Here is a 16,500-nt window from a genome sequence, read left to right as displayed (position 1 = left end):
CGCTGGAGCCCTTGATGTGAGGTCCGGCAGGGCAGGGGCGCTGCTGTCGGTGGCAGATCTGAGCTGCTCTGCTCGTCCCCCCTTCCCTCCGCTTTCCTTCGCGGCACCTCATGGGTGGGAACAGCAAGGAGATAAAAAAAAGTGCGTTTTTATTAATGTGCAGGTAACGAGTTTCTTCCCTCGAGAAATCCCTGCAGCAAGTTTTATATCGTATGTACGTGCATTAAGTCACGGTGTCGGGTTCGCGGTGTGCCTTCAGTTTTGATAGTGGTTCTTCACACAACAAAATGCAGCTCACCGTCCAGGGAACTGTGTGCATAGCTCATTACACAGGCGGGTATGTCAGTGCACAACCTATAACACTAACGCAGCTGACCATCCAGGGAACTGTGTGCACAGCTCGTTACACAGGCTGGTGTGTCATTGCACAGCCTATTACACGAACACAGCTCACCATCCAGGGGCCTACATACACACTTTGTTACACAGCCAGGTGTGTCGGTGCACATATCATTGCACGTATACAACTCGCCTTTCAGGGGTTTGTGTGCACAGCACGTAACACAGTCAAGTGGGTCAGTGCACAGCCTAGTACACTAATACAGCACACAGTTCTGGTGACTGTGTGCACAGCTTGTTATACAGGCAGGTGTGTCAGTGCACAGCATAGTACACTACTACAGCTCGCCGTCCAGGGCACTGAGAGCACAGCTCGTTACACTGTCAGGTGTATCAGTGCACAACCCGTTACACTGACAACGCTCACCACCCAGGAAGTTGTTTATTGCCTGCACAGGTCGTTACACAGGGAAGTATGTCAGTAAGTGCACAGCCAGTTAAACTATTGCAGCTTTCCATCCACGGGACTGTGTCACTGCACAGCTTGTTACACAGGGAAGAGTGTCATTGCACACCCGCTACACTAATACACCCCTCCATGCAAGAGCCTGTGTCACTGTGCGGGTCATCATGCATGAGAGTGTGTCACAGCACAACCAGTTAGGCTAATGCACTCTTCTGTCCAGGGAAATATGTAATTTAACAGCTTGTTACAAAGGGAAGTGTGTCAGTGCACAACCAGTTACACTAATACAGGCCTCAATCCAGTGGACTGTGTGCACAGCTGGTTACACAGGAAGGTGTGCAATGCACAACCAGTTAAACTAATACAGGCCGCCAACCTAGGGATTGTAATTGCACAGCTCATTACATAGGGAGATTTGTCAGTGCACAGCCCGTTACACTAATACAGCTCACTATCCAGGGTATTGTGGCACTGCACCCACCGTTTTAGTAACGCAGCCCTCCAATCAGGTTGTTGTGGCAATTAATTCTCCCCACCTTCCTGTCATTGAGGCTGTCAGTTTGCAGCCGTCCCTCTACTACTTCTATCAGTGCACAACCCTCAGCCGAGGGATTGCATTGGTGTCTGTTGCCCTTTATCCAGTGTCAGTTCCCCTTCACCAGTGTCAGTTCCCCTTCACCAATGTCAGTTCCCCTTCACCAGTGTCAGTTCCCCTTCACCAGTGTATGTCGCTTAGTGTCCACCCCTCCCCAATATATCCCCCAACACCAGTTATCTTTCCCTCATACCAATCTCTATCCCCATACATGTCCTCCCTGTACATCTGTCGTCATTTACACAAGGGTCTGTTTGTGTCTGTTCCCCTTCACCAGTGTCTGCTGCTTAGTGTCTACCCCTCCCCCAATATCTGCCCTAGCACCAGTATCTGTCCCTCATACCAGTACTATCCCAATGCATGTCCCTCCCCATACATCTATCGACACCTACACTTGTGTCTGGCTCCTGTCGCCAGTGTCTGTTCCACTTCACCAGTGTCTGTCGCTTAGTGTCCACCCCTCCCCCAGTATCTGTCCCTCATACCAGTGTCTATCTCCATACATGTCCCTCCCATACATCCGTCGCCACCTACACTTGTGTAGGTCTCGCACCACCAGTGCCCATCCTCACCACTGAAGTCTGCCCCAACACCATGTCTGCCCTTACACCAGTAAGAGTCTGCCTGTCTCCCTACGCTGGCACCAGTCCCTCAGCAACAGTGTCTGTCCCCAAATGTTGCAGTTTCTGTATCAGCAAGGAGAGAGCGCATATTTGCAGACTGTAGACATGTGAATAGGTCAGCAGCTGTTAAATGTCTGGGAACCACTAGGAATCCATTTCAGAAAGGGCCAATGCGACTAGGAAGGCAACATTTTCCCTCTACGTCCCTCCACCAGGCATGCCCTCCACAGACATTTAGGAGCAGTTAGAAGTGTGAGTGCATGGAAAGGAATGTGGGATCTGCCCCTTACGGACACCAACTGCTGGAGTCGGTATCAAGGGGTCACCTCTTCCCCGCTTTCCAAGAAGCAGACTCAGTTACAGGTGAGACTCTATGTGTGGGTGACTCTTGGTGTGGGTGACTCTTGGTGTGGGTGACTCTTGGTGTGGGTGACTCTGTGTGTGGGTGACTCTGTGTGTGGGTGACTCTGTGTGTGGGTGGGTGACTCTGTGTGTGGGTGGGTGACTCTGTGTGTAGGTGGGTGGCTCTGTGTGTGGGTGGGTGGCTCTGTGTGTGGGTGGGTGGCTCTGTGTGTGAGTGGGTGGCTCTGTGTGTGAGTGGGTGGCTCTGTGTGTGTGTATGGGTGGCTCTGTGTGTGTGTGTGGGTGGCTCTGTGTGTGTGTGGGTGGCTCTGTGTGTGTGTGGGTGGCTCTGTGTGTGTGTGTGGGTGGCTCTGTGTGTGTGTGGGTGGCTCTGTGTGGGTGGATGGCTCTGTGTATGTGAGTGGCTCTGTGTGTGTGTGAGTGGATGTGTGTGTGGGTGACTGTGTGTGGGTGACTCTGTGTGTGGGTGACTCTGTGTGTGGGTGACTCTGTGTGTGTGTGGCTCTGTGTGTGTGTGTGTGTGTAGCTCTGTGTGTGTGTGGCTCTGTTTGGATAGCTTTTTTTGTAGGTGGCTCTATGTGTGGGTGGCTCTGTGTGAGGGTGGCTCTGTGTAGGTGGCACTGTGTGTGTGGGTGGCTCTATGTGAATGACTGTGTGGGTGGCTTAGTGTGTGTGGCTCTGTGTGGGTGTAAATGCAATAGGTCATGCGTTTGCAAGCGATTAAGCTATTGGCATTGTAAATGACAATGCCATTTATTTAACGATTAAGCTATTGGCAATGTAAATGACAATGCCATTTATTTAGGATTTAAAAAAAATAAAAAAATAAAATTGTCATGAGCAATGCCAATAGCTCTACCTTTAATAATGCCGAGACCATTGCATTGTAAATGCTTGTTCATCTCTGCACCCAGGATCTGGAAGAACATCCACCTGGCCTTCCCCAGTGCTGCTCCAACTAAGGGCGGAGTTGAACACTCACGTCCTTAAAGGACACTCCATAACAATGCCCGAACAATCCACAAACCACCTATCTTTCCTAGCACTCTGCTGACTTTTGTCTAGGTGTGTGCTATAGAAATGTCATATACATACATACAAGATGATCAACGTAGAAGTTAGTGTAATTTAAAATTTGACATCTGCTGTGAATGTTGCCACTCGTGTTAGTTGGGAAAGATGTCTCATCATGTAAAGTGTGTAGCCATATACTGGAAAACAGTTGGAGGAGACCTCTGGCATCATCCAAGTACTGTCAGTCTAGACAACGAATTACAGGCTGCAAGGGTCAGGCTTGCAATGCCTGTAGACTGTTTGAAATGCAATTAAGTAATCAATTGCATTAATATTGTTTCAAAGTCACAAAATATCACACCACACTGATTAGCGAGCATAAAAACTGTATTTACAAAGCTTTTCTACTGCCACCTAATTTCACCATTCTTGTGTAAATGCTTGCACATGGTTGCTGGGGTCGGCTGAATAGTTTCTTAGCATAGATATCATTATGTCCATGAAATACCCACAAATATTTACAGGTCCCACAGAGGACAGAATTCCTAACAGACTTTTGTCAGAATTTAAGAGCCTCGTCCTGAATCGAGTATTTTTTCTCACCCTACACCACAATTTTAGACTTCAAAGATGGGTTCTTATTGTTTCGCTGCCAGACAGACCTCTTGGGGTTGTACAGTGTTCTCCTGGTCTTGCTCTCTGAATTTTCTTTATGAGGTCAAATCCTCATCCAAGACCTTCACTACACACGAAAAATAGACAAGGTAATATGGGGGAGATTTACAAGCCCCTGGAGCCACTTTTGCGTCCCTTTTCACATGTTAAAAGTGACGCAAAAGTGGCGCAAGGGGGTTGTAAATCTGCCCCTATGCCTCTAGTGCAATAGACTTCAAACCGTAGGTGAAACTCTCCTCCCACGGGTTGTGCGAAAACAGGAGTGAAGGGGTGCACAAGACTTCGGCGAAGTGGATGGATGCTTCCTCTTCCATATGGAAACATTTTTGAAAACGAATGTCATTTCAACACAGTGATTGCCAAATTGTGCTATCCCAATGCAGTGCAGCATGGTTAAAGATTTCACTTTTAAAACTGTTGATACAGCCGGCCGCATGATTTTGTAGGTGTGCGCACCACGTATGCCTGCGCCGGCAAAATGACGCAGACGATATTTCTTTGTGATTACCGATCTAAGTTGGATTAATAACTAAAAAGAAAAACAAACGTGCAAACTTGTTTTTTAAACCGGGTGAGGGGGTATCAACACAGGGAACAAACAACAGAAGAAGCATAGAAGCCAGCCGATCAAAAGAGCTGGTAAAGTGGCTATGCTCCATGGGAGAGTCAAACATAAGAGTGACAAGCTGGGCCACGAATAAGAAGCAGGTACATGAGAGTGTCTGGAAAGCCAATCAAAAGTAAGCAATTGTCAGGCTCCAAACCCCTGTATGCTCTTGGTAAGTCCACAATGTGTCTCAAAACAGACATTGCTTCTGCTATTGACAAACTGCTGGGATGATTGTATTGTGTTATGACCCAGATGTTGATTATATTTACTTTCAAATTGGATGGCTCGGACCTATGTATCCCAGACCTATATGTTTTCTCTGAAAGCTTAATATGGCACTATGGTTTGTTTTAAAAAGTTTTATTCAAACATTTCTATTTCATAAATGGTGCTATAGTAATATTGAAAATGTTGATGTCAGTATTATTGATAATTATTGTATTTTACTGGTGTTCCTGGTTGCATCAGGTTTGTATCGGCTGTCAACAATAAAATTAAGTTATGGAAAAAAAACACATTGCATGTGCTGTCTAGCACACAAGATCTAAAAAAAAATAACCTATACAGAAAGAGAAAAGAAACAGCCATGTCAATCCAAGAAGGAAGTCAGAATACAGGGCATGTTGCCTTTCGGAGTTGGTGCCTCCTCAGTTTAGCTTGCAAGTCATGAGTGTGATAGTAGCTGTAATCATGCTTCGATCACAGCTGGTGCCGTACCTTGGCCATTGCCTCTGGATAGTTCAAGTTTGCCTCTTCCAGCTCGTCCTCCTTGGTCTTCAGTCTTACGGCTGCCTGCTGCCATCTCTCCTTCCAGTACTGGGCCACCTGCTGCTGATCCTGCAGCTGGGAGGCTATCTCCGCCTGCTTCTGCTGGTGCGCCGCTCTCAGCTCCTCGCAGCGGGCTTCCAGGGCCTCCTTCTCCTTCTCCAACTCCGCCTGAGAGACTCTACGCGACACAATGGCAGAGATAAAAGGGTAAAGCCCACATCTGCATCTGTTATAGCCACACATACTAATGACCAGATGTTTGCCCGTTGCCCCATCCAGGACGTGGCACCTCTACTTGACCCTCGCCACTCCCATGTATTCTCCTCCTCTGCCCAGCCAACCCCTGCGAATACTCATCTGCATGGAAGCTGTACTGAGAGTGGGGTTTGCCTGCCCTAGTCACCCTGATTTGGTCCCAATAAGTTATGGGGTGGGGACTTTAATATTCAAGTTGGATAGCTTAGTCAGTTTTTTGATTGTACACATCAAGCGTATAGGTTCCATGCCTAATATTGAACCAAACGGTGTTTAAAGTGGATATGGTGATAATAACAATACATTTGTAATAGAAAAGCTTTATTCTTCTTTAGAGTTCTTTTTCTTTTTATGTGTTAATGCTCCCTAATGCCACAATGTAGGCTAATGGTGCACACAGCAAAAGTTGAACATAGCATGGCGATCTCCATGCTATCTAAACCTTCGCTGTAGGAAAAATATCACTAAAGAAAACTAAAGCTTTTCTGTCACGATTTTATGGATATTAACTCTAGACTGAGATGTCTTCATAAAGTCAATATCTGCTTAACAACTTTTCATGAGTTTCTCCTATAACATATAAGGCACTTTAACCCCTTCGAAGCTAATGACGAGCTGGGCTCGTCATGGTGCTTACCTGCCGTGCGCGGATGACAAGGCCAGCTCGTCGTGATTTATGGTGTTTTAGATATTTTAGCGCAGGATGGGAAAACGCCTAGCAGCCATGTGGTTAAGCCACTACCTTTATGCCACTACCCAAATTGTCTTCATTCAGATGTGATGCTCAAATCCCCCGATAATTTAGAAACTTTGTCAAATCATGAACTTTAATTTCCGGGCACTTAGCTCTAAAGTGTCTCATTTTCATTTCAAAAGCTTTATTCGATCATTTAAAAAACAATCATAAAAGCACATAAAATACATCACAGCATTTGCAAATATTAGCAAAGGGGAACATAGTTAATATATCAAAGATCAGGTCTAACAATTATTCAATAGGTGTCAAAGACCATACTTTTCCTGGCGGACATAGATTTCAGAATAAAAACAGCTGTAAAAAAACACACATCCCGATCGTCAAGTGCAAATAAAAGCCTCATAGCAGTTTTGGTATTAAACACAAAATACTTTTTGAAAAGCGGCTTAAGATAGGCAATGCGGAGGTGCAAATACAAAGGACAAATAAGTAAAAAGTGCTCAGTGCTCTGCTTTGAAATTCCATCACATGGGCAGCGGATAGATGGGTGCTTTTTTATCGTGGGGAAGGCCACCAGTTTGTGTACGATACCTAGTCTTAACCTGGTAAGGACAAACTGGTGGGCTTGCTTGGTAACCCCTTTCAGATATTTTGAAAAGCCAGGGCTATTCAGATTGTAAGAATAGTAAAATTGATGGGTTGTGAGCTTACTAGTGGCCTCACTATGCAATATAGCTTTAGCCTCCAAATAAATATTTTTAAGTTACTTTTTGGAGATATCAGTTGCGCTAGCGGGGTCTGCCGAGACATCCAGGTCAAATATGTCTCTGAATGAAGTTATAACATAATTAAGCCATGGGATCTATTTACAATTGTCTAGGCGAAGGCAATCATTGATAATTCTCCTGGTAAAACCAGTTTCTTCCTTGGCCCAAATCGATCGCCAGGCCATTAGCGGTCTTAAGCCAATAAGGTCTGTCAAAAAGACCAACCCAACTTCCTGGTGTACGAACCCAGTAGGGGCAGATGTTGGGAGACAGAGAAATCTCTTTAAGAAACTATTTTCCTCAACTTGCAGATCCCCGTGTCGGCAGTGGCCCCAGACACCTGAACCATAAAGTGCTACTGGGGCACATCTATTGCGATAGACGTGCAACATATCACTTATACGTCTTCTTCATAATTTGGAGGCAAATTTGAAGATGCCAAAGGCACTTTTGCCCATCTTGGCCATATCATTAGATATTTCCTGAGCCCACATGCCGTTGCTATGGGAAGTGATGCCAAGATAGCAAAACCTATCGACCACTTGGATTTTCTGGTCTGCAATCTGGAATGTTCGTAATTTCCTGACCCTTTTCCCGCACGCCATAATACATGTTTTAGAATTATTAATCCTTAGTTTCCTCACCCTGATGAAGTCTGAAAATCTGTCCATTAGTCTCTGCAGACCGATAGGAGTTCTGGAAAGGAGGACCGTATCGTCTGCATAAATCAGCACGGGGGTCGCATGGCCCTCAACTAGAGGTGCATCAGAATTAACAGATTTCAGCTCAGAGTCAATGGCATTAATAAAACGGGAGAAAAGGAGTGGGGCAAGAACACATCCTTGTCTGATACCTGATTTTACCTTAATGTCATTGGTGCATTCCCCCGCTTGGCCAAATCGAATCCGGGCTGATAATTTGGAATACAATCTGGCCAAAAAGTTGATGATGGCAATTGGGTCCCCAGTTCTAATAGTGTAGACCACAGTAGCTCATGGTCCACCAGGTCGAATGCGCTAGACAGGTCCGCAAAGCAAAGAAACAACGAACCACGCTTGGCCCGTGTGTATTTGCCTATAATCAGGTCCAGATTAATGCACTGTTCAATAGTACCGAGGCCCATACATAACCCATATTGGGAATCTGCTAGGATACCATTTTCCTCAGCCCACTCCTCCAGACGCCCCAAAAGTACCCTACTCATTATTTTCAGGGAGGAGTCTAGAAGGGAGATAGGACGATAGTTCTTGGCCTCGCATCTATCTCCCTTCTTATATATAGGGATAATTTTAGACTCACCCCAGGTAGAGGGGATACTTTCCATAACTGCCGCATTAAAAACTTTAGTCAAAAAGGGAGCCCATAGCATTAAATCAGCTTTGTACAAGTCAACGGGCACCCCGTCTGGCCCCGGGGCCTTCCCTCCCTTGCTATTACATATGGCTTTCTCCACCTCGATGACTGTAATATCTAGGGGTAGTATTTGGCTACAGGCTTCAGACCCAGGGTATGGGACAGCATCACCCCTGTGTTAAAAATGCCAGAGAAATGCAGGACCCAACTTTCCTCGCTAACCTGGGCTGTTAAAACAGGGAATTCCTCCTTTTTAAGAAAGGGGCTATTCACAGTATCCCAAAAGAGCTTACTATCAGGAAGCTCAGCCGCCTTGGAAAGGTTGTCCCAGGCTTCTTCACGTAGCCTACGTTTCAAGTGGTTTTTATAGTTTGCCCTGAGAACTGTGATAGCTCCCTTGTCCCTTGTGCTACTTGTTAGTGCTTTCTTTAAATCTTGTAGGGACTTGGTACAGACTCCATCAAACCACCCTATATTTTCCCTCTTTCTACTGGCCTTGGCAGTTGTTAATATCTTTTTGATTGGCTCGTTAATCTTCTTAAAACTAGCAAGAATGCATACAGTGCCTGCATTGACATCTAAACAACTCTGCAGCCGCTCTGAATTGTCGCTGCACCACTTAATCCTAAAACCATTTGGCCTACTAGGAGCTATATCAGCAACAGTCCTTCTAAGAACTTGGTCCTTCCGTCCCCAAATGAAAATGGACATGGTGATACAATTATGGTCGCTGTAGGCCAGGTCTAGAATAATCGGGACATCACAGGAAATACTAATATTCTCAGTAATTAACACATGATCGATGACAGTGGCTGAGTTCCTACCAGTAAAAGTCGGGATGGGGTTACCCTCGCTATCTTTTGCAGGCTGATATATTACCACATCAAATTTAAGCAGGAGTGAATTAAGTGACTCTCCGTGCGGTGTGTGTGTAAAATGAGCACAATCCTCCCCTCTAACTCCGTCAAATCCGCACACATTCGTGAAAGAGAAGGGGCACAAAGAAATATTAACCCCCCCCCCCCAAATAATGTCGAAAGGATTGAGGTTGGCATCACATAAATTAACCAAGGCAGACTCAAGTTCATCAACTACTGGAGGAGTCGAAGACATTGTTATAATGGTTGATCAATAAAACATTCCGGCCCCCAGTATGTTGCAACCAGAGTACTTGTGAATGAAACCCAATTTTGATAAAGGATTTAACTTGTACCGGGAATTTTACAGAAAGTAAAATCAAAAGCCCCCCTTTAGCCCTGCCCATGTTTACACTCTGTGCAGGGCGGTTATAGGAGACATACCCATCAAAGGTTATTGGTTCCATAGACCACGTCTCTTGCAAACAGAGAATATCATAAGTATTAACAAGCTCCCGCCAGCCAAGGGAATCTTCCTTTTTACGCCAGCCAGCAATATTCCAGCTTGCAAGTTTATACCCAATACCTAGAGGTCCAATGCCCAATCCTGGAACATCTTCCGGGGGAAGATAAGAGCACTCCGCTATTGTTATAACATCTTGCTTCTGGGTTTGTATATCACATAAATTCGGAGCAGAGGTCTGCTGTAGAATATGCCCTGGAGAGGCTAACGCCTTTAGCCGACACTATTGGATCATGCCCAGATTGATCAATAAACTCCACGAAAGATACTTTCTTCCCCTCAGGTTTCCCGCCCTCATTTAACAACTGGTTAGCAGGGGGCAGTCAGTCTACTCTGTCAAGACAGCTGAAACGATTAAAGTCGCAGAAGGGGTCAGGTGGGATTGGGACCAAATCTACCAGTGTATCTCCTACTTCTACCTCTACGATTAACCCTTGTCCAGTCATCATTACATCTCCCATAGACCATACCACTAGGGGGGTAAAAAAAGGACAGAGGCAATGTCTGAATTGTAGAGTCAAATGACCTATTAAAACCAGCGCATATGTGGGAGACAGTTCGAGGGCCCCTAAAATTAATCTTTATGCAGTCCCCGTTTATTGTTTTTGCTGTCTTTCCCAACCAAGGTAACCTTCTTAGCATGACAATCTCGCTAGATAGATGTGCTGGCAGTGGTCTATTCCAGTTAAGCCATTTGACAACCTCACTTTTTAATGAGCTAAAAGATTCATTTTCCTCCTCTTCTAAGACTGGGACGCCTGCCAAGACGACCATAAAATGGTTAGCTTCGGGTGGCAGGTCAGGTAAGCGGGGTTTTGTAACTCTACATTCCTGCACTAGTACTGGTGGAACAAGTTTACGGGTATCTACTCCACTATTATGAGGGATGTCATTTCTACTAGGGAGGGGATCCGCAATCTGCTTTGGTAGGGCCTGGCGGACTAAGTTAGTGCCTGATTGGCTAGATGAGATAAAATCGTCAGTGGGCTGTGAACAATCTAGGGTAGAAGACTTCCTCCCTATTTGGCTCAGAGGTTTCGTGGCTACACCCTGCTTATTCGCTGAAATTGGGGAGACTGCTAAGTTGGATGTAATTTTTTCAATGTTAGTAAGCCTGAGTTCAATTTGATCCATTTTAGCTTCTAGGGGGTGTAAAAGAGTTTTAAGTAGGGTGCCCAGAATTTCGATAGTCAGCTCAGAGCCATACTGGGTCTGCGGAATGATAACAGGGACCGGCATAATTAAGTCAACCGTCCCGGTTGCGGAATCTTTTGGTCCACTCGTAGACCTAGTTGTTAAATTGGTACTGCTCTGTCGTTTAGCTATTTTGGCCCTACTCTCATCTTTTTTATTATATGTTCGTTTCCTTTTAGGAATAGCACCTTCTTTAATACCTTGGTTCATAGTACTAATTGCGGGAACAATAGGAGTAGACACATGATTATCAAGTATCGAGTCAATTTCAGGCAGAATTTCATTGACCAAAATGTCCAAGCCCTGCGTATCATGCTACTCTACTTCAGTTGGAGCCTCTAGGTCAATTATACGGGATACCGGTGTCGCTGTATCCTGGTTCCTATCAGGAGTTCTAGCATCTGCAATGGCTCGCAGGGATGACCTTTTGGCTACAAGAATTTCCTGTGAAAGACGTTTTTCCAGGGCGGAAATTTCAGTGTCTATTAAAGAGTTTGCTCTGATTAAAAACTTTTCCATACCTCCCACCACGGGACCTCCTGCCAGGGTTTATTTATTTATTTATTTATTTATTTTCGAGATTTGTATTGCGCGGCAAATACCCGGAGGTGTCTCAGCGCATTTAATACTTTATGGGACAGAAGCTAGCTGGTGGAGTTATTGAACAAATAACCTGGTTTTCAAGGATCTGCGGAAGGCCATGAGCGTGGGACAAGTTTTAATGGCTGTGGGCAGGGAGTTCCAGAGTCTGGGGGTTGCCACCAAAAAGTGTCTGTCTCCCCAGGTATAAGTAAGTTCTAGTACGGGAAACAGGAAGTGCGCAGGTAGAAGCTGATCGCAGCTGTCTTTTGGGGGCATAGATCCTGAAGGCGTCTCTGAGGAAACGAGGCCCATTCTCGTGTATGGCCTTATAGGCGATACAGAGTGCCTTGAATTTAATTCTGCTTCTGACTCGTAGCCAGGGAGGTTGCATGTCGTTTAGGGATGCCAAGAAGGATCCTTGCTGCCGCATTTTGAACCGACTGCAATTTGTTTAGGTTTTGTTCTTGAGCATTAAGAAAAAGAGCATTGCTCCTTAGTTCACGGGCAAACATTATCCACGATATTCCCGGTGAGGTAGAGATACAGCAGGCCAAGAGGGAGGGCCCGGTCCGGCCTTACCTGGTCACGCACGGGCAAAAACGGGCCCGCCCTTGGCTCGGGCTTCGCCCCGTGCTCCGACCCGCGCGCGTCCCGTGTGCGCCTTGGCAGGGCCAATTAAATAAGCGGAGGTGGAGGCTGGAAGGGGACCAGCTGCGGGAGATTGAACACCGCGCTCCCTGCTGGTCCTCGCAGTCCCACTGGGGTCCGGGGTCTTGGTTAATCGCAGATTTTTTCTTTCTTGGTCGTGCTACACTGATGTCTGTCTGCCATATTCTACATGATATGTTGAGCATCATTGGATCTGTGTTCTCTGCTTTATGCCGTACAATTCTCTTTTGTAAATGGCAACTTTAATTGGATCCTTTTACTTCACCAGGTCCTATTTTGAGCCGGATTTCTTAACTTTGTTATCATCACAGATCCTTTAGAGATTACAGGAGGTTCTCTTGATCTCCTAGAAACAAATAGGTTTGAACCCAATACAGAATATCTTCTGAATCTTTAGGAACTGAGAGGCAGAAGGAAGATATTCCCAACATCTCAGCCCCCCTCCTGCAGCAGACTATAAGACCTTAGTTAATGTAAGCCAGGCAGATTTTTAAAAGTCAATGCACATCACAATAAGTGGCATTAATATACTACAAATGACAAGCATTACTTGGTGCAGCTCTGTTGTGGTTTTAGTCACTGACAATGGCCTGTGTTTAGAGATCCATTTATCGGTCAAAGAGGGTTGATATCAAGACAACAAGGTGTAAATCCAGATCGCAAGTCCTCCCTCCAGCTCCGATCCCACTCTTTCCCTTGTACCTCAGTTCCTCGCAGCGCTTCGTCAGTGACTCCGTGTTGTCCCCCGGGCCTGGCTCGTCTCCTTCAACCACAGACATCAGCACTTCCTTCTCTCCTAGAAGCTGGGCCCTCTCTGCTTCAAGTGCGGTCACCTGATTGGTGAAGATTTTCTTCTCGGCCTCCAGCTGGTGGAGCTTGTCCAGGGTGGACTTTAACTTATGTTGGGTTTGCCCCAGTTCAGAGGAAAGCTTCTCATGCACCTGGTAGAGAAAACCCACCACTGTTCAAACTGATAGTTATCAACACAAACCATTAATTTCGTTTACTTGATAAAATAAAACACAATGTGGCCCTTTGTGGCTATGAATACGGTAGTTAATGTCAAATTGACTATCTCCAAAAGGCTGTACATTTATCTGGAGAAAAAGCAAATATTTTTATTGCAGCTATTTCATTACTAATTCCCGTTACTCATCATATCAACGAAGGACAACTGTTTGCATTAAATTTTAACCGCATCGCTGCGGCGGCTTTTCCCGCTGTGCGCGGCAGATTTGAAATTACCGCGTTACGTGACGAGCTGGCCTTGTCATCCGCGCACGACAGGTAAGCGCGATGACGAGCCCAGCTCGTTAATAGCCTCGAAGGGGATAGTAAAAGGTTTTTCATGCGGTGCCACAATCTGGAGAGACTGCAGTCTTGGAGTGCTCAGATTTAGATGACTGGGGAAACACTGAATACCACATGACCATGAAGATCAGAAGAACTAAATGGGATGCAGAAATGTTTGACAGAAATACAAGATTTCATCCAGCTCCTAATCTACTCAATGAGTGGCAAACACTTTGCAGGTGTTGGCTCAAGTTTTATAATTTGAAGTCGAGGACAAAGGAGAAAGGTGTCCGAGTGTTTGGAGTGTTTCCCTGCAGCCTAACCGAGCCCGGACCAGTGCATTGGGGGTGATTACCTGGACACAGAGCGGGACTGCGAGTCCCAGTGGAGATTGCGGCGTCCAACTGGCCGCACCTGTAGACTCTTCCCGCCCCGCCTCCCAGGTCCTCATTACGACTCGCAGCCCCCGCTCCGCGAGAGCCGCTAAAAGTCAAGGACAAAGGAGAAAGGTGTCCGAGTGTTTGGAGTGTTTCCCTGCAGCCTAACCAAGCCCAGACCAGTGCATTGGGGGTGATTACCTGGACACAAAGCAGGACTGCGAGTCCCAGTGGAGACTGCGGCGTCCAACTGGCCGCACCTGTAGACTCTTCCCGCCCCGCCTCCCAGGTCCTCATTACGACTCGCGGCCCCCGCTCCGCGAGAGCCGCTAAAAGTCAAGGACAAAGGAGAAAGGTGTCCGAGTGTTTGGAGTGTTTCCCTGCAGCCTAACCAAGCCCAGACCAGTGCATTGGGGGTGATTACCTGGACACAGAGCAGGACTGCGAGTCCCAGTGGAGACTGCGGCGTCCAACTGGCCGCACCTGTAGACTCTTCCCTCCCCGCCTCCCAGTTCCTCATTACGACTCGCGGCCCCTGCTCCGTGGGAGCCGCTCGAAGTCGAGGACAAAGGAGAAAGGTGTCCGAGTGTTTGGAGTGTTTCCCTGCAGCCTAACCGAGCCCGGACCAGTACATTGGGGGTGATTACCTGGACACAGAGCGGGACTGCGAGTCCCAGTGGAGATTGCGGCGTCCAACTGGCCGCACCTGCAGACTCTTCCCGCCCCGCCTCCTATTTAACTCCTCCCAATACCGCGCATGAGGGACGTGGGCGTGACGGCGCCGGGCCAAGCCTGGCCCAAGGGCGTGCCCGTTTCTGCCCGTTCCTGACCGGTCAGGACCAGACCGGGCCCCCCCTCTTGCCTCAGACATTGTAAACCTACCACTAATTTTTGAACCATGTCTGGGCGCGAACTGAGAAGCAAGTCATCAAATGTTGGAGGCTCAATTGTAGGAGGTATGGAAAAATTCTTAATTAGAGCCAACTCCCTAATTGAAACTGAAATCTCTGTATTGGAAAAACGTTTGTCACAGGAAATTACAGTAAATAAAACATCCTCCCTGGGAGCAATTGCTAATGCCAAAACGCCAGGTAGGAATCTGGATACCGCCATTACAGTGTCTTGTATAGCAGAGCAAGACATTATTTCTGGAATGGAGGAGCATGATTCGCAGGACTTGGACATTGTAGTTAACAAAATTTTCCCCGAAATTAACCTAATCCTTGATAACCGTGTAATTACACCGTCTGACCCCGGGGATACCATCAATAACACCCTGCCTCAAGGGACCAAAGAAGGGGCTATCCCTAAAAGGAAACAAGCTTATAATAAGAAAGATGGGAGTAAAGCTAAAATAACAAAGCAACAGAGTGATAGCAATTTTTTCAGCCAAGCTAATGGAGGGGCTAAAAGAATCTGCAAGTGGGTTGGTTCATTTAACTATGCCCCCTCTGTTACCCATTCGCTGACCCAGCCCGGCAACGACTTGTCAATTGAAAGCCTGAGGGTGGTATTTAAATCTATTTTATTCCCCTTAGAAGCTAAAATGGAACAAATTGAACTTAGATTGGCAAATATTGAGAAAGTTACATCTGCTTTATTAGCAAACTCAAGTATGGCCAACAAGCCGGGCGTAGGCTTAATCCCTGCATGCCAGACTGGGGGGACAATATCTTCTGTAGATGGTGGAGCTCCCATTTCCAATAATAGACCGCCTGGCTTACCAGGCTCTAATCCTGTACAGCAGGGACCCCTTAAGCAGACTCCTGCACCCTTGTCCAGTGGTAGTGTTAACCAGGGGAATGCTGATGACTGTAATCTTGCACCGCCAGCGTTAGTAAAAGAATGTAGAGTTAAAAGACCCTGATTACCAGACCTCCCACCCGAAGCTAACCGTTTTATGGTGGTTTTGGTGGGCGCTCCTGCTCTAGAAGAGGGGAAAGGAGAATCTTTTATCTCACTAAAAAACAAGGTTGTTAGATGGTTAAACTGGAATAGACCCTTGCCGGCTCACTTATCTAGTGAAATTATAATGGTAAGAAGGTTGCCCTGGTTGGGTAAGACAGCTAAGACTATAAATGGGGACTGCATAACATTTAATTTTAGAGACCCCCGAACTGTCTCCCACATTTGTGCTGGTTTTAATAGGTCATTTGCCTCCACCATCCAGACTCTGCCATTGTCCTTCGTTTTCCCCTCTAACTGCATGGCCTACGGAAGAGGCACGAATGATTGGACAATGGTTGACCGTAGGGGAAGAAACAGAAGATTTGATGGCAGAACAGCCCCTATGCCAACCCGCGTTCCCTTTTGCAATTATAATCGTTTTAGTTGTCTCGATGCAGTAGACTGACTACCTCCTGTTGCCCAGTTGTCATCCATGGGAGGAACCCCTGATTTGAATAAAGAAGTACTGGAGGGTAGTATTGACCTATCAGAGTATGACCCTGTGGAGGATCTGCCAACTGCTGTAGTTCAAC

General features: G+C 46.5%; 1 protein-coding gene across 1 annotated transcript in view; it reads right to left on the bottom strand.

The window, feature by feature from the left end:
- Positions 1–16,500, bottom strand: part of LOC147729064 (uncharacterized) — a 274,377-nt gene that overhangs the window by 178,267 nt on the left and 79,610 nt on the right. Inside the window, exons 10-11 of the mRNA XM_086959346.1 lie at positions 13,053–13,291; positions 5,403–5,631 (exon numbers count right to left, since the gene is read on the bottom strand). Coding sequence (XP_086815472.1) covers positions 5,403–5,631; positions 13,053–13,291 — 468 coding nt within the window. The remainder of the gene's footprint in view (positions 1–5,402; positions 5,632–13,052; positions 13,292–16,500) is intronic.

The sequence above is a fragment of the Lissotriton vulgaris genome, chromosome 2_2 (assembly GCF_964263255.1).
Source record: "Lissotriton vulgaris chromosome 2_2, aLisVul1.2, whole genome shotgun sequence".
Taxonomy (NCBI): Eukaryota; Metazoa; Chordata; class Amphibia; order Caudata; family Salamandridae; genus Lissotriton; species Lissotriton vulgaris.
This window is presented reverse-complemented; position numbering and strand designations above follow the sequence as displayed.